Source organism: Otolemur garnettii, unplaced genomic scaffold (genome assembly GCF_000181295.1).
Source record: "Otolemur garnettii isolate 467f Iridium unplaced genomic scaffold, OtoGar3 scaffold00024, whole genome shotgun sequence".
Lineage (NCBI taxonomy): Eukaryota > Metazoa > Chordata > Mammalia > Primates > Galagidae > Otolemur > Otolemur garnettii.
Genome location: NW_003852419.1, coordinates 15,565,259 through 15,588,310, shown reverse-complemented (window position 1 = coordinate 15,588,310; position 23,052 = coordinate 15,565,259). Strand labels below are relative to the sequence as shown.

Sequence of the window (23,052 nt, the reverse complement as noted above, 5' to 3'; positions counted from 1 at the left end):
TTTAAAGCAGTAGAAAATACTACAAAAGAGTGTAAAACGATTTTATTCTGGAGGGAATGCACCCCCAAAGTTGTGGCAGTCTTTCAATACTGCCAAGGTATATGACCTTGGTCGGTGAGTTCCCGGGGTCCGAGAGCAATCTCCGCCCTAGCCTCCAGCTGGGGCCAATGCTGCCTCCCGCAGAGCCCCGGGTATGCTCTAATGGTAATAAACTATGGGGAATTTAGCAAGGTCTGTTTGTTAAGATTCTTCTCTGTGTCTGCCCTAGACCTTCGGGTCCACCGGCGGAAGCCGCGCTGAACTTTTCCCGCTAAGGCGCGAGTTACTGTTTCCCGCGGCCGAGCGCAAGCGGACTGCGCATGTGCGAGGCCGGGCCCGCTGGGAGCTTCCGTGCGGCTCCGCGGTCTTTGAGCAATGGCGGGTATGGAAGACAGCCTGTTGCACCAGTGCCCGTTGCTTCTACCTCAGAACCGGGCGAAAACCGTGTATGAGGGATTCATTTCGGCTCAGGTACCCGTCCGGTTGTTGCTCTCCAGCTAAGAGAGCCGCCTCCTCGCGGCGGAGCTCCGCCCCTGGAAGTCAGTGACTGGCGAGGGTAGGGGCCAGACTGGTGGGCGTAGACAGGGGCGATGCGGGTCTCTCCTGGGACGCTAGAGGTTTGGGAACCGCTGCTGGAGACCCGTCCCTTGCCCTCGCCCTCGGCCCTGCGCCAGGCCCCGGATGGCCGTGCCGGTCCGGGGACTCGGAGTCGCGCAGCGCGGAGTGGGGGGCGGGGGGGCGGGGCTGTGGCCACGCCTCCTCGAGACCACACCCACCCCCGTCCGGGAGTTTTGCTATTTCTTAGTTTAAAGTTTGTCCCCCAATTGAATGTTTTTTCTGTTTGTTTGTTTTTCGGGGGTGGGTGGGTAAATTTTGCCCTGCCTTACTATTAACGCTCTCCATCCCCACGAATGTTGGTGGCAGTTCACCTGAGCAAGTTATATTACTGTCTCCTGTAGAACATTTTGGAGAAAAACCTTGTTTTGATCTCTACCAAAGTCATGTGTACCTGGGCAGTTCCAGGTGTGATATTTTGTGGAATCTTGACAACAATGCAATTAATTAACCTTTGCTGATTCCGGTGGCCTCTCTTAGGGAGTTGATTACACACAACTAACATGAGTGGGGTTTTGAAGTTTACAAAGTGCTTTCCTGGTACAATATCTTCCTTAAGCCTCAAATTCTGTGAGGCAGAATTTTTAAAAAATCATCATTTCTATTGTTAATTGAGGAAGGTAAGGCATGGGAAACTGGAGAGGTTAAGTAACTTATCCATGATAAGATCAGAATCCCTTAAACTCAGGCTATTTGATTTCAGTCCTGGATTTTTTTTTTTCCCTCTGCATTGCACCAAGATGCCTTAGGTTAGAATTTTGAATATAGACTTTTCCTCTCTGGCCGTTACACTCAACCCCCTGCCCTTCCTTCAACCAGAGAGGGGCCTTATTCTAGGAATTACCGTGTTTTGGGTAATCTCTAAGAAGTATTGAATGCATTATCCATTCCATTTGCTAAATTAATTTTTTGCCTGTTCCTGAGAGTATTGGATGGTGTAGAATTAATCAGAATGTTCTGCAATACATGAAAAATTATAGATGGTGCACTTGGGCTTCTCCATGTGTCCTCCAACTCATCGTGATCATTACAGAAAGGATTGGGTAAAATTTATTATTACATGTTACACCTGCTTACAAACATGACTCATTTGCAGACAACATTTAGAAAAGTTGCAAAGTTTTACTTAAGTTAACTTTCCTGACCCTGAACCTTGTTATTACTAATTTTATTCACTGTAAGGAAAATACTTTGTATCATATGTGTTTATATCTGCTAAATCCTCTTAGAAAGAATGTGCAGTCATCTGCCTGACATATTCAAATATTGTGACCTAGTTGTTTGTACCCTCATATAACCTGAAATAAAAAAATAAATAGAATGTGCAGCTATCAGAATTGAGATTAGGGGAAATTTTCTGGCATAGTTATAATTCTATTGTACCTGCCTTAAACAGTTTACTTAAATAAATCTTAATTGAAACACTTTAATTTTCTAAAAATGTTTTGTGTATATTTCAAATTTACAAAAAAGCAGCAAGGATGTACAGAGTGTCAAGAATTCTAGTATACCCTATACATAGATTCACCAGTTTACATTTTCCACCACTTAATTTGTCATTCTGAGTATGTATATGTAGGTAGGTATATATACTCATTGTTTTCCCAAACCATGTGAGATTAAGTCATAAATGTGGTGTCCCTTTGTCCCTAAATACTTAAGGATGTATTTCATACAAAGACACATTCTTATATAACTACAGTACAGTTATCAAAATCAGGACATTTAATCATGATAACAATACCATTATTTAGTCTGGAATTCATATTCATATTCAAATTTTGTTTTTGGTACAATTATATATTTTATACCTACCACCCCGTACCCCCCATGCAATGTGAGATACCAGGGTACAATTAGCTGTGTGCCTCTTTAACTTGGAGTAGTTCTTCAGTTTGTCTTTGTTTTTTATGAACTGGACTTTTTGGGGGGGAGGAGTTTAGGTTTTTATTAGGTAGGATGTACCTCAGTTTGGGTTTGACCATTTTCTCACCATTGAATTCAGAATATGCATTTTTTGGCAGGTGTACTAAAGAAGGAATGTCCTTCTTAAGGGCACATAGGTCAGCTGGTTCCATTAATGATGATGTTAACTTTGATTGCCTGGTTTAGGTGTCCTCTGCTGGATTTCGGGGAGGTCTTCTGATCCACCAAACTTTCATACCAACACCTCCACCCTCAGTTTTAGTATCTGTTGACTTTTGCTTGAGTCAGTTACGTGATAGTTATGTTAAGTAGTTAGCTAGAAATGAGTAGGATTGAAGCAAGAAAGTAAAAGCAGAACTAAAAGAATCTGTCCTAACCGCCCTGTGTAGGCCTCAGCCAAGCCACAGGCGTTTCTGTTGTCTGTATGTTTCTTCCCTGACATACGCTGGGCTTAGATTGTAACCTAGTAACTTCCTTAGGTTTCTGTTGCCTTTGAGGGTAGGTGGTCCGACCATCTCAAGGACTCAGGCGAATCTGACCTTCCCCCTTGAGCCTGGGACCTTGAGGATGATAGCATGTCTCTCTCTGTTTTATGACCCTCCCGTGCAGTCCTGCCCTGAAAAGTGGATAAAAGAGAGGCAAGAGATTGAAACGGAGGGGCTCGGTTTTGGGAAACACGCTGGTGTTCCGAGTACCCCTGGCTAAATAAACCCGCTTCCTCTAATCAGCTGGTGCCTGGAGTCTTCTGTCTGCGTAGGTTTCCTGCTACAGGATGAGGATATGGTTAAGCTGTTTTGGGCTGGTCTGGGTCAGGCTGTCTAGAGCTATTATTATGGGACTGAGGCTGATTAAGTCCCTGCAGGTAGGTTGTTTGCAAGACCTTGCAGGTGATCTGTTTTAAGAACAGTTAATTAAGACCCAGTTGATACTCCATAAAGTTGTGTATAAAACCCAGAGGCTGTGTTTTCCATGGTATCTGCAGTCACTAGGATGGGGTCTGACGCATTGTGCAGGTCGTTAATTTTTTTTTTTTGCTAAAGCCTTACTTGTTTTCTTCAATTATTTTGGTGATTACCTTGAGCCACCTTGCTGCTCTAACAGTAGCCAAATGTTGATGAACTTACTCCATCATTCCTTCTGTATTTATGATGCATTGGCAACTTACTATAAGGAGTGTATTTCTCTTTTTTCTTATTGATGTTAGAATGGACACATGGATTTTTAAAAAATTACTTAATTGATTTTAACTGTTACTTTATTTGATGTTTCATTTGGCTGAGATTTGGCCAGTGAGAGTACATTTTTATGTATTTAAGTTGTTTAGGCCTTTGCATTGTCCTCTCATCATTGTTTTAAAATATCTTACAGATGGGTACAAGTGAATCTTTCTAAAAGTAGAAAATAAACATCTTAATACAGTAACTAAGAAAATGACATAAAGGCTATGTTAACCAGTTTGAGGAAAATATTTCAAATTGTGTATGAAAACACCACACTGTACCCATGATAGCATTAATGTACACAGCTATCATTTAATAAAAAAAAAGAAAAATATGTCTTACAGATGCTGACATATATTGCTTTATCATCAGTTCTTAGAAATTATATAACTTCAGTTTGTAGTTAAACTACTCCTCTGTATGGAGGAGTTTTAAAAGTTTTAAAAATTTTCTCATGGAAGGTCTTTTTTGATTTTTAATGTTATTATTTCTAGATTTATTGTATGATAGACAGTAATTGTGAAAAATATTGTGTGGAACTTACTGGTACTTTTTTCCTCTGACCTAATACATGATTTTTTTTTTTTCTGAGAATGATTCATGTGTAATTAAAAAGAAGGTACATGCTATATTTTCTATTATCAGGTTATGTCTTTCTCTTTGTGTGAACTTGGTGGTTTAAGTTTAAGAAATTAAACTTTAAGAAATTTGTTTATTTCATCCAGATTTTTAATTTATTGGCTTCAAGTTATTTGTAATACTCCCTTAATGTCTTTTTAACATTTTTAGTATCTGTAATGATGCTCCCCAAATTGATTATCTTTTGCTGCATAACTAATTATTCCAAACCTTATTGTCTTACAGTTCCTGTGGAACAGCAATTTGGGAGAAACTTAGATGGTTGTTCTTTGTTTTTTTTGTTTTTGTTTTTTTCCTGTTGATTGAGTCTCCTTCTAGGGACTATAGGTGCATGCTACCATGCTTGGCTAATGTTTGTTTTTAAAATTTTTTTGTAGAGACATGGTCTCAGTATTTTGCCCCAGTTGGTTTCGAACTCCTGGCCTCAAGATATCCAACCCCCTTAGCCTCCTAAAGTGCTAGGATTATAGCTATGAACCACTATGCTCACCCTAGATGGTGGTTCTTTTTTTTTTTTTTTCAGACAGTCTCTCAAGCTGTCTCCCTGGGTAGAGTGCCATAGTGCCACAGCTCACAGCAATCTCAAACTCTTGGGCTTAAGCGATTATCTTACCTCAGCCTCCCAAGTAGCTGGGACTACACGTGCCCACCACAGCAAGCACCTGGCTATTTTTTTTTGTTGTTGTTGTTGCCATTGTCATAGTTGTGTTAGCTGGCCTGGGCTGGGTTCCAACCCGCCAGCCTCAGTGTATGTGGCCGGTGCCCTACCCACTGAGGTACACCCTAGATGGTGGTTCTTCATCAGAGTCTCTCATGATCTGGCAATTAAGATGTTTGCCAAGACTTGTTATCTAAAGGCTTAACTAGAGTAGGAGGATTTGCTTCCAAGATTGCTCCTTGACACAACTATTGGCTAGAGGCCTCAGTTTGCTACTGCCTCAGTTCCTCACCCCATGGCTTTGCATAGTGTTGTTTGACTGTCATCTCAGTATGGCATCTAGCTTCCCCTGAGTGTGATATATCATTGTCATGTAGGCTCTGAAATCACACATATTAACTTCTGCTTTATCCTATGATATTTGTTAGAAGCAAGTTCCTAAGTCTAGGCCATATTCAAAAGGAAAGAGATTAGGCACCACTTCTAAAGGTGGATGTTAAATAATTTCCGGATAGATGTTAAAATAGTTCCCATCCCATTCTTGAATAGATTAATTTCATCCTCTTTTTTTCCTGATGCATCTGAATAGAGTTTACAAATTTTATTGATATCTTCAAAGAACCTCCTTTTGGGTTCATAGATTCCCCCCCATTATTTTTCTGTTTCTACTTCATTGATTTTTGATCTTAAATTTTCTAGTTTCTTCAGATAGTTGGAAGATTAGATCATTCATATGAAACTTCTCTTACATTTTTTCTTTTAAAGATAAGCTCTCTGTCACCCAGGCTGCAGTGCAGTGGTGCAATCATAGTTCAGTGCAGCCTTGAACTCTTGGGTTCAAGTGATGCTCCTGTCGCAGCCTCCTGATAGCTGGGACTACAGGTATATACCACCATACTCAGCTAATCTTTTCTAATACAGATGTTTATTGCTTTAAATTTTCTTCTAAGCACTGGTTTGGTTTTATCACACAAATTTTGGTATGCTATAATTTGTTTCTATTTAGTTCCAAATGGTTTTCAATTTTTTCCTTGATCCATGGCTGGCTTAGAAATCTGACTTATGTTTCTAAATATTCAGGGGATTTTCTAGATGTCTAGATGTTGCGGATTTATAGTTTAATTTCATGTTGGTCACAGAACATAACTTGTATAATTTGAACTCTTTAACATTGATTGAGATTTACTTAAGACCCAGAGTATAGTCTATCTTGGTAAAGGTTTTATGTATACTTGAAAAGAATGTATATTCTCTTGCTGTTTAGCGTTCTATGAAGAGTAGATCAGGTTGTTTCATAATGCTATTCAAATTTTCTATATGCTCAGTGATTTTTTTTTTTTTTGTCTACTTATTCTATCAGTCAATAACAGTGAGTGTTGAAATCTCCAGTAATAGTTGTTGATTATTCAATTTCTACTTTCATTTCTATCATTTATTGCTTCCTTTATTTTGGAGTTCTGTTATTAGGTGCCGAAACTTTTAGGATTCTTAAGCACCCTTGATGAATTGCCTCCTTTAGGATTATGAAGTGCCCATTTGGTCTGGAGTCTGTATTTTATGATATTAATAATATAGTGATTCTAGCTTTCTCCAGCTTTTGTTCTTTTTTTTTCTAGGCAGACTTTCACTCTGTCACCTGGGTTCAAATGCAGTGACATCATTGTAGCTCCCTGCAACCTCAAATTCCTAGGCTCTATAGTGATCTTCCTGCTCAACCTCCTGATTAGCTGGGACTACTGGTATGCCACCACACCCAGCTAATTTCCTACTTTTTGTAGAAATGGGATCTCACTGTTGCTTAGGCTGATCTCAAACTCTTGACCTCAAGCAATCCTCCCATCTTGGGGCTTCCAGAATGCTAGGATTGTATGTGTGAGCTCCCCTGTCCCGCTCCAGCTCTTTTTTGATTGTTGCTCCATAGTTTATCTTTTACTAGTCTTTATTTTAAGCCTGTTTGTGTTTGTATATTTGAAAGGAGTTTCTTCTGGACTTTTCTTCTTTATGCAGTCTGACAAACCCTTTTACTTGGAGATATTTAGGCCATTTACATTTAATGTGATTATTGATATGGCCGTGTTTAAGTTTATCTTACTTTTTTTTCTATTTGTCTAACAGTGTATGTTTTTTTCTATTTTTCCTATTTTTCTGCATTTTAAATTAGTTGAGTTCTTTTCTGTAATTCTTATTAGCTATATTGTTTAAGGATGTACATGTTATACCTATTGTTGTTTATTTTTAAGTAATATTAAGATTCCATTATGTGTATATGTGTTACTGGTTTATCAGCTATATATTTTTATCTCTTGTTCTCTGCTTTCAGGTGTACCACTTCCCTTATAAGAATTTTCCAATTACAGAATTTTTTATACAGTTTTTAGATTTAAAGAAAAGTTAAGTAGATGGTACAGAGAGTTCCCATATACCATCATCTTCCTCCACAGCATAGTTTCCCCTATAAATTATCTTAATATTAGTGTGATACTTTTGTTATAATTGATGAACCAATATTGGAGCATTGTTGTTAAATAAAACCCATAGTTTAATAAGATTTCCTTAGGTTTACCTAATGTCTTTTTTTCTGTTTTAGGATCCTATCCAAGATACCATAGTCAAGATGTTCTTGACTATTGACAGTTTCTCATATTTTCCTTGTTTTTGATGCCCTTGACTCCTTTATGATTATGAAATGACCCCCTTTATTGAGAAGTACTAGTCTAATATATTGTAGGATAGTCTTCTATTAGAATTTGTCTGATGTTTTTCTCATTATTAGACTGGAGTTATGGGTTTTGGGAAGGAAGATCACAGAGTTAAAGTGCCATTTGTTTCATCATGTCAGCCAGTACAGTCTGTCAATATCACTTAAGAATGTTGATCTTGACTTGGATTACCTGGCTAAAGTAGTGTTTATTAGGCTTTTCCATTGTAAAAGTCACTCTTTTTTTCTCCCCTTTCCATACTCTACTCTTTGGAAGGAAGTCATTATGAGCATCCCTCACTTAAAGAGTAGGGAATTATGCTCTTTCTTTTAAGGTGAAGTATTTATATAATTTATCTGGGATTCTGCATGGGAGATTTGTTTATCATCCTCAATTCAGTCATTTGTTTATATCAGTGTGAGCTTATGGTTATTTAATTTATTCTTTGAGTTATAATCCAGTAGTACTGTGTTGCTCACATTGTTCTGGCTTTGGCAATCAGTTGTCCTTTAATAATATTTAAAATATTAGTAGGTCTTTTACATTTACTTCTAAATATACTTTGTAACTTCATTGTTATATATTCACATTTCCATCTTCATTTACTTTCTTCCTAAGGGTCTTCCTTTAATATTTCTTAGTGCATATCTGCTACTGGTGAATTCTTTCAGCTGGTGTATGTCCAAAAAAGTGCTTATTTGAAATTGCCTGAAAAACTCAGTTTCACTGGGTATACAATCGATGGTGATAGTTTTGTATTTTGATACTGTAGAGATGTTGCTCTACTGTCTTGCACTGTTTTCTATGAGAGATCTCGTTTTTATTTTTGTTCTTCTACAGGTAGTATATTGTTTTTCTCTGACTGTTTTTAAGACTTTTCTTTTTGTGACTAGTTTCAGTCAATTTGATTGTGTTGTACCTTGCTGTAGTTTTCTTCATGTTTTTCCTTCATAGGGTTTGTGGAGCTTTTTGGATCTGTGAGTATCTATCTTCATTTAATTCGGAAAAAACATCAGCCATTATTTTTTCAAAATTTTTTTTTTTATTCTTCTCTCTTTCTGTTGGGATTCCAAATACATGCATATTATGCCACTTTAAGTTCCCACAGCTCTGATGATCTGGTCCTTTTTTTCCCCTCAGTCTCTTTCTGTCTTTTATTTTGGATATATTTAATTGCTGTGACTTTAGGCACATTGATATCTCCTTGTGCAAGATCTAATCTGCTCTTATGTGTAATACTTCTAGTGTAGTATACTTCTTTGATTGGATTCTTTTTGGTGTTCTTATGCTTTCCTTTAGCTTTTTAAATGTGTGAATGTAACTTTTAATTCTTTTAATCAGCTCTGTCATCTGTGCCATTTTTATGTTTGTTTCTCTTGATCTTCTTCTCATCATAGGTATTTCTTCTCTGAAGGAAATATATTTGCATAGTGTATTTTAATTGAATGTTAGACATTATGAATTCTATGTGTTGTATGCTAGAAATTTTTTTATTCTCTAGATATTCTTGAGGTTTGTTGTGACCCGCAGTTAAATTATTTGGAAGCAGTTTTATCTTTTCAGGATTTGCTTTTAAGTTTTGTTAGGTAGAACAAAGCTTTGATAGCCTTCCAAAGCAAGGCTTTGGTCAATTTGGCTCTACAAATGAATCAACACTTTTCTGAATACTGTATTTAATAGCTCTTATATGAGAAGGTTTTCCACTCTGGCTGGTTGGAACATGACTATATCCATACTTGTGTGAGCTTCAAGATTGATTTGCAGACTCTTCCTCATGTTCCCCAGCTTTGGGTGGTTTTCTTACACCTATGTGGCAGACAGTACTCAGCTGAAACTCTTTGCAAGGAATCCTCTCAGTTCTCTGGGGTCTGTTCTGTGTGTATTTCTCTCCTCTCCGTGTGTCTCTCTTGTTTGGTCCTGTACCTTGTGAATTTTACATCCCTTGACCTCCTCTAATTCACCTCTCTCTTCTCAAATCAGGAAGACTGTCAAGATCTTTTTGTTTCCCTAGCTCTTTGTTGTGGCCTGAAAATTCTCCAGGAAGTAGAGCTGGACCATTGTAGGGATTTTCACATTTGTTTTTCTTTTTTCAAAGACTGCTGTCCTCCACTGCCTGTTCTCTAATGTCTGAAAAAAATCATTATTTCACATATTTTTTTAAATTAAGGTGGGAAGGTATATCCTATTCCTGTTACTCCATCATGGATATAAGCAGTTCTCTTTGTTTTCTTAGAATTTCTATTCCATTCTTGCTGTTTTTCACCATATTTTAAAGAGTCTGATTCTAGTCTTGTTTTGTTTCCCATATAACTCAGGTCTTTTTTTTCTGAGACTCTGGACTTCTCCCTTATTTTTAAAGACTAAAGCTCTGAGTGAATCATTATGAGTCACTTTACTCATCTGGCCAGTTGTCCTTTGGTTATATGGATTTCCAGAGAATGTTCTTAGATATAATTTTAAATATTTTTCTCTATTGTTGTTTTCCTTTTCAGGATGATTTCCAATTACTTGTATGTGTGTGTGTGTGTATATATATATATATATATTTTGCTTGTTTTCTACTTCAGCTGCTTTTTTATGGTGGTCTTTATTTTTTCTTCTCTTTTTCTCATCTGGTAATTTTCTTTTTCTTTTCCCCTATGACACTTTTATTTAATTCTGTTCTTCTTTGGGTTCCTTTTTAAATTTGTTCTTTGATTTTAATATAATATTGTCTTTTTCTCAATTTTCCTACCTTGAGTTTACTCTGTTCATTCATTTCTTCATTTTTTCCCTTTTCTCTCTCTTTTTTTTCTTTATAATTTTCGGTCTTAGTTTTTAAATGTCTGAATCTGGGTACCAATGACCACTTTATGATATTTAACTTAGTATTGTAATTTGTTTATGGCTTCTGGGTTTTGTTCAGATGGAGCTGTCATCACCTGAAATGTTTTTATTTTAATTTTCTGTTTTTGGCTCATAGTAGCTTCACATTGATACGGACAATATCTTTGTGTTTGTGAATAGTTTTGCTGTTTATGGTGGTTTATAAAATTCCTAGTTCAAGAATACCCTCTTCTGTTGGTGAAGCAAAGTGCAACTTATTTAATGGATGAATTTTCAGGAAGTGCTAGAGAGAGGAGTTGTGTATTTTTATTCTTTTATTATCTAAGAGCCTAAGTTTCTCACTCTTCCTTCTTTTTCTTCCTAACATCCAATTTCCAAAAGGTGTCTCTCCTTTACCTACCTCATCTTCTATCCATGCAGCATTCATTTCCAAGACTGGCTCATTGACTTTTGTGTTCACATTAAGTCTCTTCATTGTTGTCAGTGTCCTTATCCACCAGAATTATTATTATTTTTGCACTTAGTGCAGCCTCCCACCCTTTTCTCTTAGATGCATTTTTTTCTAAACCCCCTACCACTCTAAAAGGACTTCCTGTGGGAGTTCCAGAGTAGGCTCTATTGAAAAGTGGTTTATTATTATTCTTATAGAGAATTTGAACACTATAGTGTACCCTATCCTCTGGCTGAAAACATGGGATTTTTGTGGTTTTATTTGTTATAACTATTAATGTGTATGTGTGTGTGTATATAAATGTTTTATATTAATACATATCTATATGGATATGTATGGAGATTCAAGTTTAGGAAACTGTTAGTACTTATGTTTCCTATAAGCCTGGAAAATCTGCTGTTGCAGAACAATTATAATTACTTTTTAGATGCTCATAACATATAATTTGGACATTTTCTTGAGTCAGAAAAATATTTGGCATGTGACATGGCATTTGACCTTTTAAAATGGCTGGGTTTTGCAAATAAAGGACTTGAGAATTTTATTCTTCCAGATAGTAGCACAAATTTCTATAAAAGAATAGTTTTACTATTTTTCATGTAAATTGTAAATTCCAGATTGTTCTTACACCTATGGATGGGCTGTCTGTGAAGTTAGGTTAAAGTTACTACATAATACTTTTTAGTGCTTTAATGAAATAGCGAATTATTGTTACTTGACCTTTTGAAAAGGTCAGTAGTACATTTTGTTTCATTTTTTAAAAGGACATTTAAATGTAATGAAAGTCAGAACTGTAATATTACCATGAAAGTAAAGGTTATGGGGTACATTTAATTGTGTTCCTCTGTTTTTGAAACTGCTTTGAGGGAGACTGTGCTAAAATCCACATGGTAATTATTTTTTGAGAATTTTATTACTCTTTTTCATTTTATTCTGTTGGAGTAAAAGATTACATTTCTGTTTGTCTTTTTCTGCTTATTTTTACTCAAATTTCATGTGTGTTTTCTTATTTGAGTTACAAAGTTTAAACTGCTTACCCACTCACTTTCCTAAGAAAGTAAAATTGAATGTATTTCTCAGAAGTTTTTCCTGTCCTTAGAAAAATCTTGAATAAAATTCTGTATGTTCAAATGTGTAACTAGCTTAATACATTACTGATTTTATTTATTAAAGGCTCACTGGTTTGGGAGAATTAAATATACTCTAATTTAGCAAAGTATTCCTCTTATGTTGGTATATTTAGATTGTACAACTAAATAGATTTTAATTTTATTAAAATTTAAAAAGTTGAAAACATGAATTGTAATGTTATATTTCCTTATTTCATATTTTGATTTTTTCCTTCCATTTTAAGGCAGTTGTAGGAATTTCCATTTTCATTAATTTATTTCCCAAGAAATGACATTTAAATTTCTTTTATATATCTAGTATTAACAATTTTGAACTATTTCTTGTGATTTTCTTTTTAATAACAAAGTCCTATCTTAGTGCTGTGATTTCCCAGTAATTAAAAAATTTCTGCCATTTTTGAATTATTGCCCCTCAAATGTAATACTTTGTTACTTGATTTTTAAAAAATATGAAGATTAGGATAAATTTGATACTGTTTAGAAAATAAGGAAAACACGGCCTTTGCTTAGTGATTCAGTGTTTAATTTATCTTAGCGTTAAGTGAAAGATGAAAATTTGAGTGAATCTTTTCAATATTTTTCACAGGGAAGAGACTTCCACCTTAGAGTATTACTGCCTGAAGATTTGCAGATGAAGAAGGCAAGGTGATGTGGTGCTTAGTTTTATATTACTACATGCATTTTGGTGGGGCAGGTCAATCTAAAATGCTTATTACTCAGTCAATTGGAAAGAAACATGTCTGATTTTTCTAAACTCATATAGCATTTATAAATATAGCATTTATAAATAGTTTTCCCTGGTGCTGAAGTGCTTTTTAAAGTTAACACATTTAATTCTCTAATTCTTTTTTTCATTTAAAAATGTAAACAGCACCAAACAGGGATAATACAAAAGGATTAGAAGACTTCTTTCCAACTGTTGACTGATAATTATTTCTGTGTACATTCATTGTGTAGAAAGACCTCTATCAGTTCAGTCTGTTATGAATCAGGTACCAACAGGGAGTATTGGTAGAGACAACTAGTCAGGATGTGAGACTGAAATTTTAGGTACTACCACATGTCTCGATTTTGCTTCTGCATACCTCAGAGGAAGAGTGGAGGAAAAGGAATTAGAGATATTTATGAGTAGAACCGAGATGACTTTGTGACTGACTAGAAGTATAGGTGTGAGGGAAAGAGGAGTGGAGGATGCTTTCAAGTTCCTGTTTCAGATCACTAAGCTATAGAAGAGATTACAGATGTGAGAAATGGAAGGGAGATTGTTTTAAGGCATCTTGGGTGTGAAATATCAAGAGGAACTATTTTGTAGGTAGTGGTGTATTGGTGTGGAACTAGAGTGTGAAGCTTAGAGTAAAGATATATGTAGAAGTCACGGCATAGGATTTGAGGTATGCATAGTATGAATATGACTTTCTGGTGCCTCTATCTGGGAAGCAAAAAGAGAAGGCCAATAACAGGACCTTGAGGGCGTACCAGCATTCAAAGGACAGTAACTAAAGAGGAACACTGGTGTCTCATCAGGTCAAATAAAGAGAACCCTATGGAAGGAATAGTTAACAGTGCTTATAGAGGCTTCCTACTTCTAGGTAAGTAAAAGTCAGTCCTTAGAAAAGTTCCCGGCATTGAGAGTACAGCTGAGGTGAGCCAGTAAATGCGTGAACATTAACCTATCACTACTTACACAATTAAAATTATGCATTCTTTTAGTAACATTAATCTGGAGTTGGAAGATTACAAAACCTTTTCAAATAAAAGGTGTGATATATTATGATAAAAACTATTGCTTTTTCAAAATCTACCTTGGAAGATCTAATGCAATGGAAATCTTGCTTTGGATACATTAAAGACTTTAAAAGATTTAAAAGATGTTTGCCTGTCATTTACTGGTTGCAGTTATTTATATTTTGAAATAAATTAGTATCAACAATTTGAAGACAAACCTTTCTACAGTATCAGTAGTAAAATTTTATTAATTTGTCAAAATTATGTTTATAGTATTCTTTTGTATGTACATGCATGTTTACATTAGCAAACAAATGTGTTTTTCCCTTTCAATTCAGAATAATGAACAAACTGTTTTTGTTCCATTAAAATTTTAGATTACTATGTAGTTGGGAGCTGAAGGCAATACTTAGTGGATACCATCAAATAGTCCAACAGGTAAGTCCTTTTTAAAAGGTTTATATTTGAAATGAGGGTAAGAAACTACTAAATTACTCTTCTTTTAAAGACCTGCTTTGCAAAATGTAACCAATTGGTTTAATAGTTACTGAGATTTCTAGGTTTCATCTCTGTATATGAAGTATGGGAAGGATCCATATATTATATATAATGTGTTTTCTATTTCTGTATCCTCAAGCATTTCTCTAGGCAGCATTTGTGTTGAGACTGATTTCCCTCTTTGAGATGTTAGGCTCTTCAAATGCACTCACCTTTATCCATCACTTTTTTCTGTTTAAGACTGAATAGTGGTGATAGGAAAAAAAAATCCAGACCCATTTAGAGCTGTAGGATACTGGTAGCAAAAGTGGAGTTTAGATTAGCAATAGAAAGGGTGTGGTGGAAATCATTTAGGATCATGTATACTTGTGTAATGAGAGGAGATAAAGGCAGCTTACGTGAGTTATAGGCGGGATTAATTTAGTTAATGTTCAGGATCTGCTTGAATGTTCCTTTGAAGATTAGAGAAACTTCAAAAAAATCACTGTTACCGAAGCAAAATAATGAAATAATAAAACGCCTCTTTAAGAAAAATGTTAGTAGAATTGCATTTCTTTTGATGCTTTATTCATTTGAATTTTTTTTCCCGATTTCCACTATTTTCTCTATTTTAAAGGCAGGTTATTATCTATGATAACTGACAGTGACTGTCACTTTTTGTATTACTAAGCCACAAAGAAGTATAGGAGATAAATTATTTGATTTGTGGAATGTAGGCTGTTAACCTGGCAGTATAATGGCACAAATTTTTAAAGAGATTGTTTAAATTGTATCTCTTTTTTCTTTCCACCCCCTACCCTCATTCCATTGACTATTTATATTGTACACTGAAGTTTAAGAAATGGTGTGTTGACATATGTAAATACCCTGAAAAAAGTTGTTAATAAAGGCCAAGTATAATAGTAAGATCTATAACTTGGTTTTTCTCTACCAAGTCACCAAGAGGGTTCAGAAAAAGCCCCATTTACTTAATTATCTCCCTCTGTCCTTCAGTTGGGTAGTTAGAATCTGGTATTCATTAGTGTTTTATCTCAAAGTCCAGGTCAATATTACTATTCTTCCCTTGTATTGTTTTTAGTTTTAGTAAGTATGGGCTAGAGGTCAGCAAACTTTTTCTATAAATGACCAGGTAATAAATTTTGTGGGCATAATGGACCGTAAGGTCCCTGTTATAACTACTCAAGTCTGCCCTTACGGTGTCACAGACAAACAACCTCAGACAAAGTAAATGAGTAAGTGTGAGTGCATGCCAGTGAAACTTTGTCTACAAAAACAGATACTGAGCTAGATTTAATATCTGGGCTGTAGTTTCTGGATGCTTGATATAATTTATTATTTATCTGTAATAAACTAACTTCTATATTATATAGAAGTTAACAATTTGTTTTACAAACATGCCCACTCAAAGCTATGTTAAGATGTGAATCATAGGCTCAGCGCCTGTGGCTCAAGCAGCTAAGGCTCCAGCCACATACACCTAAGGTGGCGGGTTTGAATCCCCAGCCCGGGCCCGCCAAACAAAAATGATGGCTGCAACCAAAAAATGGCCAGGCGTTGTGGCGGGCGCCTGTAGTCCCAGCTACTTGGGAGGCTGGGGCAGGAGACTCGCTTGAGCCCAGGAGTTGGAGGTTGCTGTGAGCATGATGCCATGGCACTCTATCCAGGGGGATAGCTTGAGGCTCTGTCGCAAAAAAAAAAAAAAAAAAGATGTGAATCATATTGTTTGTGCATTGTTCACATAACTTTGAGTCTTACTTTTCTCATCTAAAAAGAGTAGTCATGGTGGCTTATACCTGTAATCCTAGCACTCTGGGAGGTGGAGGTGGGTGGATTGCTTGAGTTTAGGAGTTCCAAGACCAGCCTGAACAAGAGCGAAACCTTGTCTCTACTAAATAGAAAAAACAAGCTGGGCATTGTGGCAGATCCTATAGTCCCAGCTACGGGGAAGCCAGAGGATCACTTGAGCAGAAGAGTTTGAGGTTGGTGTGAGCTATGATGACGCAATGACACTTTGCCCAGGCTGACAGAGTGAGACTCTTATCTCAAAAGAAAAATAATAATAAAAAAAGAGTAAACAAGTTTACATATTGGTTTTGTTTTTCTGTCTAAAAACAATATAAAACTTAAGATTTTTTTTTGCTTTCTTTTGTAGATTTTTTAAAAAACATTAACTTTTTCAATTTAAATAGATTTAGGTGGTATGGTGGTTTTTTTGAAGTGTGGCTGAGTTGCACTAGGCGTTTAATGTACCCCTCACCTGAATAGTGTACAGTGTACTCAGTAGGCAATTTTTCATCCAGCACTCCCCTCTCAAGCTTCCCCTTCTGAGTCTCCAGTGTCTTTTAAGTCCCTCCATTGCTTAGCTCCCATTTACAAGTAAGAACATGAGAAAGATATTTTTATTCTTTTTGATGACTGAGTATTTTATGGGGGGTGTGTGTGTATTAGTATTCACCACATTTTCTTTATCCACTCATCTGTTGGCGGGCACTTCGTTTGGGTCCATATCTTTGCAACTGTGAATTTTCCTGTGATACACATACAGGTGCAGGTGTCTTTTGTATGGAAGGGCTTCCTTTCCTTAGGGTAAGTGCCCACGATCAGGATTGCTGTATCAAACGGTAGGTCTGCTTTGGTTCTTCTGAAACCTCCATACTGTTTTCCCTGGAGGTTGTACTAGTTACATTCCCAATGATGTTTTCCTCCATTATTTCCTCAAATAGATGTACCATGCTTTTTGTGTTTTCTTTTTCCTCAGGGGTATCTATGATTCTTATTTGGGGGCATTTCATATAATCTCATATATTTTTTAGAGATTTTATTCATTTCTCTTGAATCTTTCTTCTTTATTTTTTAGAGACTAGGCTAATTAAAAAACCTTGTCTTCAAGTTATGAAACTCTTCATTATGTTTAGTTTAGTCTGTTGTTAAGACTTTCCACTGTATTTTGAAATTGCCCACTGACTCTATGATTTCCAGATGGTCTGGGCTTTTTTTAAGGTTATCTGTTACTTTACTAAATTTTTTATTCATGTCCTAAATTTTTGTTTGTTTGTTTGTGATTCTACTGAGCTTACCTGTAGTCCATATTTTGAATTCTGTCTGACATTTCAAGTATTTCCTTTTGGAGTTCATTGCTGGAAAGTTAGAGAGAGCCTGTTTTTTCATATTGCCAGAGTTCTTAATGCTAATTTCTCCTCCTCTAGTCTTCTTCCCTAGATACCTTCTTCCTTCACACCTTCCTCCCAAGTGACAGTTATCTCTGTCCTTCAGGGGTGCAGAAACACCCAGACTCTCAGCTTTCACCTTGACCAGCTGTAGCAGTGGAAGCAGCTCCACCTGCTTTGTGCAGGGCTACCAGACTGGCTGTGGGCTGTAGCTGAAATGCTCTAGTTGGGGAGGTGTGGTTGTGCCAGGGCTCCACCTCCAAGGAGGGCAGGCTCCTCCAAGTGGAGATGTGTACCTCAGAGAAAGGACTGCTAGTGCTGTACTCCCTCAGCTGAGGCAGTAGGTTCGGGGAACACGAAAGCACTTGCCATATCTTCTTAGAGTGCATCCCAAGTTCTGTGGAATCCTGGGTGTGATAGTGCTATGTCAGAGGTGAGACACCAGGTGCTAAGTGCCCTGGCTTATAAATCTCCCTCTGTGGATTCCTGACCAGTCCAAAGTAGAGGCTGCATTTGGAGAAGTGGGCAGAGGAGGGGAGGAGGATGAGAAGGCCCCAAATAATGGGTGGTTGGTGGTTGGTTCTCTGGTTCCCTTTGTCCTAATTTGGCCTCTGGTGTGCTGTGAGCTGGAAGTGGCCCACTTTGAATGTGCAAACACCAAGAGATCTATAATTCCCTCCGGACCCAGTGGTCCCTCCCTAAGGCTCCTGTGGTCTGAGAAGGTACTAGGGAGTGTTGGTTGTGGATCCAGCAATGTAGAGACCCAGGGGCTGAGATTCCCAGGTCCCAACAGCTGCTAAAACCCAGCTTGTCCATGAAAGGAGGGAAGTGAGCTCACATTGTCTGCAGAATGCAGTCATGGTAAGCAGAGTACTGTTGGGACTGTATTTCCCCTTGCAAGCCTGGGACTTATAGCTCACCATACCAAAAGCTCGTCTGTGTCCACATTTGGGTGGCTAAAAGAAGGAGGGTGCCATCTCCATGTATGTCCCTTCTCAGGTTTCCCAGCTGTACACTTCCAAAATAGTACCTTGGGCCTGTGACCAGAGATGGTGGTACCTCTTCCTGGCAGATATTTTGGAGAATATGCTGGGTGGAGTGCCATCTACTTGTGTCTTTCTCATTGCAGCTTGTAGCAGGTGAAAATAGTCCTTGGAGTAGGTAGGAGAACTTGGGCTTTTCAGCTGGGCAGGCCTGGGTCAGCCCAAATGCAGCCCAAGGGTGGGGCACTGCCTGGCTTTACACCACTCCTATAGTGGTGCCCTGGGCATGTGGCCAGAGAGGACAGGGCCTTTCTTAGGTAGGCTGTGCTGGCAGGAGACTGAGGGGATGCAGTTCACTTGAGATTTGGTCCCACAGCATCCAGCTGCAGGATGGTGAGTACCATCATGGAGTGCAGAAAAACCTGCCCCTCTCCAGCCAGATGGGCTGCAAGCACACATACAGGCCAAGAGTTTGGGCACTGCCCTTTCCTAAATTCACAAAGCGTTGCTTTGAACTTGGAACTGTAAAGGCTGGGGCCCCAGCCAGGTATTACCAGGGACGAGAAACTGGAAAATGCTGTCCATATACATCTCAGTCTCATCTGCAGCCCATAGCAGTGCTGTGGAGGCCTTCCCGGGGCTATGTTGAAGCACCTCAGCTTCTCTATCACTCCTTGGACCCACGCAGTGGCTGGAGGTGGGCCTGTGGTTCCCTGGTATGCAGGCTATCAGGATGACACCTGGTTCAGGCTGCTTTAGGCTTGGATGTCTGTGGACAGCTCTTCCCCCTGAGTTTCCTTTCTGGAACAGTGTCTCTGAGCAATCTCTGAGGAGCTCCCTATGTTAGGCCTGAGACCTGCATGAGTCAGGGGATTCTCTCGTAGTCAAGACCCCTCATTTTGGAGAGTGGAGCCCCAGAGACTTCTGTTTTATTACTTCACGCATTCAAGAGCTACTCCTGGCTGTTAGCTGCCCCTGGCCAGGCAAGTTGCCCTGAACCCCCCATCCCACACCTACTTTTGATGTTTCCCATTGTTTCCCTGTTGAATCCTAGTGTTCTCTTCTAGATGATGATGATTTTTAAGATATGAGAATCTGCTTACTACTCTGGTGGCTTCTCTCTGTGGAGGAAGCACATACTATCCATGTGTGGTCAACCTAGTTAACCATCTTGATCTTGTCTATTCTATAGTCATTTTAAGAATGAAAGATCTTAAGGAAATGAAACTTTAAATCTTAAATATTTATTCTACTTCAGAGGTTTTTATTTTTTTGCTACTCTATTATAATAGGTTTTACTTTAATGAATGACTCCTTTTTAATATGGGTTAGTTGTGAAAGGATGAAAATAATAATTATATATGGGTTTTAAGGGAAAGGAAAAGAAAGCACAGTGTACTGTTGATTAGTTATTGTTCATTTATTGCTCTAGATTTCCTGATTTTTATGTTTTATGCTTCTCTCTAATCATATGACTCTCATACTACTTTTTAAAAAATGATATAGTTTGCTAGATTTGCTAAATATGGCAGTAAAATAGTGGTGAAAAGAACAGAGGAATGTGAGGTTTTAACTGACATTCTTATAAAAATCAATATATCTCACCAGAGTAGACTTGAAGGCTATAATTATTCTTTCAAAATGAAATTGATGAGAATACTGAGGTTGATGACCAATACTTTACTTCTTACACTTTTCAGATGTAAATACAGCCGATGTTTTTTTATATTCATGTGGGCTTATATTTCATTTTAGTTTCAATGAATAGAATACTCAATGTACAAATGAAATTAATTGGAAATGTTTTGATCTAGAGAATGCAGCACTCACCTGATCTAATGAGTTTTATGATGGAGTTGAAAATGATTTTGGTAAGTTTTTTTTCCTAATATTGTTATTGTAAAGTCTTGATTTTTTTTAAAAACATTGTTAGAATTTAAATCTTCTCAACTCTTAGTTGTTTAGTGTTTCATTTTACTGTATGCATAAATATTGATAGTACTTTTCTTAAATTGTATGCGAAATAGAACAGTGTGTTGGAACCACTTGGATTTTATTACAAACTGGATACCCTTGATCCTAGTGTTGTGTAAGTGGTAAAGAAATAAAATATATTTTCGACCCACTGGGGAATTTAACATCTAAGGAGAAATGAATGAGTCATACATAAAGATACAATATGATATATAAATAATTTTGTATATAGGCACAGATTTCTTTCTTTTTTTAACTAAACCATAGCTGTGTACATTAATGCAATCATGGGGTACAATGTGCTGGTTTTATATACAATTTGAGATATTTTCATCAAACTGGTTAACATAGCCTTTCTGGCATTTTCTTAGCTATGTACCCTTATAAGGTGCACTGTAGGTGTGGTCCCACCAATTACTCTCCCTCTATCAATCCTCCCCCCTTGGCTCCCCTCGTTTTCCTCCCTCCTCCTCTTCTTGGGCTGTAGTTGGGTTATAGCTTTCATATGAAAGCTATAAATTGGTTTCAAAGTAGGGCTGAGTACATTGGATACTTTTTCTTCCATTCTTGAGATACTTTGCTAAGAAGAATATGTTACAGCTCTATCCATATAAACATAACAGAGGTAAAGTCTCCATCTTACTTTAAGTCTGCATAATATTCCATGGTGTACATATACCACAATTTATTAATCCATTCATGGATCAATGGGCACTTGGGCTTCTCCCATGACTCAGTAATTAATAATTGGGCTACAATAAACATTCTGGTACAAATATCTTTGTTATAATGTGATTTTTGGTCTTTTGGATATATACCTAGTAGAGGAATTGAAGGATCAAATTCAGGTCTATTTTTAGATCCCTAAGTGTTCTCCAAACATCTTTCCAAAAGGACAGTATTAGTTTGCATTCCCATCAGCAGTGTAGAAGTGTTAACATAGCCTTCATGGCATTTTCTCCACACCAACATCTCTGGTTTTGGGATTTTGTGATGTGGGCTAATCTTACTGGAGTTAGATGATATCTCACAGTAGTTCCGATTTGCGTTTCTCTGAGATGATTAAGGATGGTGAGCATTTTTTCATGTGTCTGTAGGCTGTGAGCCTGTCTTCTTCAGAGAAATTTCTCCTCAAGTCCCTTGCCCACCCTGAGATGGGATCACTTATTCTTTTCTTGCTAATACGCTTGAGTTCTCTGTGGATTCTGGTTATTAAACCTTTATCAGAGGCATAACCTGCAAATATCTTCTCCCATTCTGAGGGCTGTCTGCTTGCTTCTGGCTGTGTTCTTGGCTGTGGAGAAGCTTATTAGCTTGATCAGGTCCCAGTAATGTATTTTTGGTGTTGCCTAGGAGGGTCCTCCTCATAAAATGTTTGCTCAGGCTGATTTTTTCAAGTGTTTTCCCTGCACTTTCTTCTAGTATTTTTATGGTTTCATGTCTTAAGTTTAAATCTTTAGTGAGAGTCTATGTTTGTTAATGGTGAAAAGTGTGGGTCCAGTTTCAGTCTTCTACAGGTTGCTAGCCAGTTCACCCAGCACCATTTGTTAAATAGGGAATCTTTTCCCCGTTGAATGTTTTTAAATGGCTTGTCAAAGATGAAATAATGGTAAGTAGCTGGGTTCATCTCTTGCTTCTCTATTCTGTTCCATACGTCGACCTCTCTGTTTTTGTGCCAGTACCATGCTGGTTTGATCACTATCGATTTATAGTATAGTCTGAGGTATGGTAGCATAATTCCTCCTGATTTGTTTTTATTTCTGAGTAATGTCTTGGCTATTCGAGTTTTTTCTGATTCCATATAAAACGAAGTATTATTTTTATTTTTTCAAGATCTCTAAAGTATGACAGTGGAGCTTTAATTAGGGATTGCATTAAAATTGTATATTGCTTTGGGTAGTATGGACATTTTAACAATGTTGATTCTTCTCAGCCATGAGCATGGTATGTTTTTTCCAATTGTTAACATCTACAGCTATTTCTTTTCTTAGAGTTTCATAGTTCTCTTTATTTCACATCCTTTCTTAGGTAAACTCCCAAATATTTCATCTTCTTTGGCACTACTGTGAAGGGAATAGAGTCCTTGACTGTTTTTTCAGCATGACTATTGTTGGTATATATAAAGGCTACAGATTTATGAGTGTTGATTTTGTAACCTGAGACACTGTTGTACTCCTTGATCACTTCTAAGAGTTTTGTAGTAGAATCCCTTGTGTTTTCAAGATATACAATCATATCATTTGCAAAGAGTGAAAGTTTGATCTCTCCTGACCCTATGTGGATACCCGTGATCATCTTTTCTTGCCTAATTGCAATGGCTAAGACTTCCATTACAATGTTAAAAAGCAGGGAGACAATGGGCAACCTTGCCTGGGTTCCTGATCTGAGTGGAAATGATTCTAATTTAACTCCATTCACTACTATATTGGCTGTGAGTTTGCTATAAATGACTTCTATCAGTTTAAGAAATGTCCTTTCTATACCCATTTTCTTAAATGTTCT

The 23,052-nt window shown here is 37.3% G+C and overlaps 1 protein-coding gene across 1 annotated transcript in view; it reads left to right on the top strand.

Moving 5' to 3' along the window:
- The first annotated feature begins 347 nt into the window (after nucleotides 1–347).
- Nucleotides 348–23,052, top strand: part of FANCL (Fanconi anemia complementation group L) — a 71,364-nt gene continuing 48,659 nt past the window's right edge. The window contains exons 1-4 of the mRNA XM_003787934.3: nucleotides 348–510; nucleotides 12,790–12,848; nucleotides 14,306–14,366; nucleotides 20,391–20,447. Coding sequence (XP_003787982.1) covers nucleotides 415–510; nucleotides 12,790–12,848; nucleotides 14,306–14,366; nucleotides 20,391–20,447 — 273 coding nt within the window. The 5' untranslated portion in view covers nucleotides 348–414. The remainder of the gene's footprint in view (nucleotides 511–12,789; nucleotides 12,849–14,305; nucleotides 14,367–20,390; nucleotides 20,448–23,052) is intronic.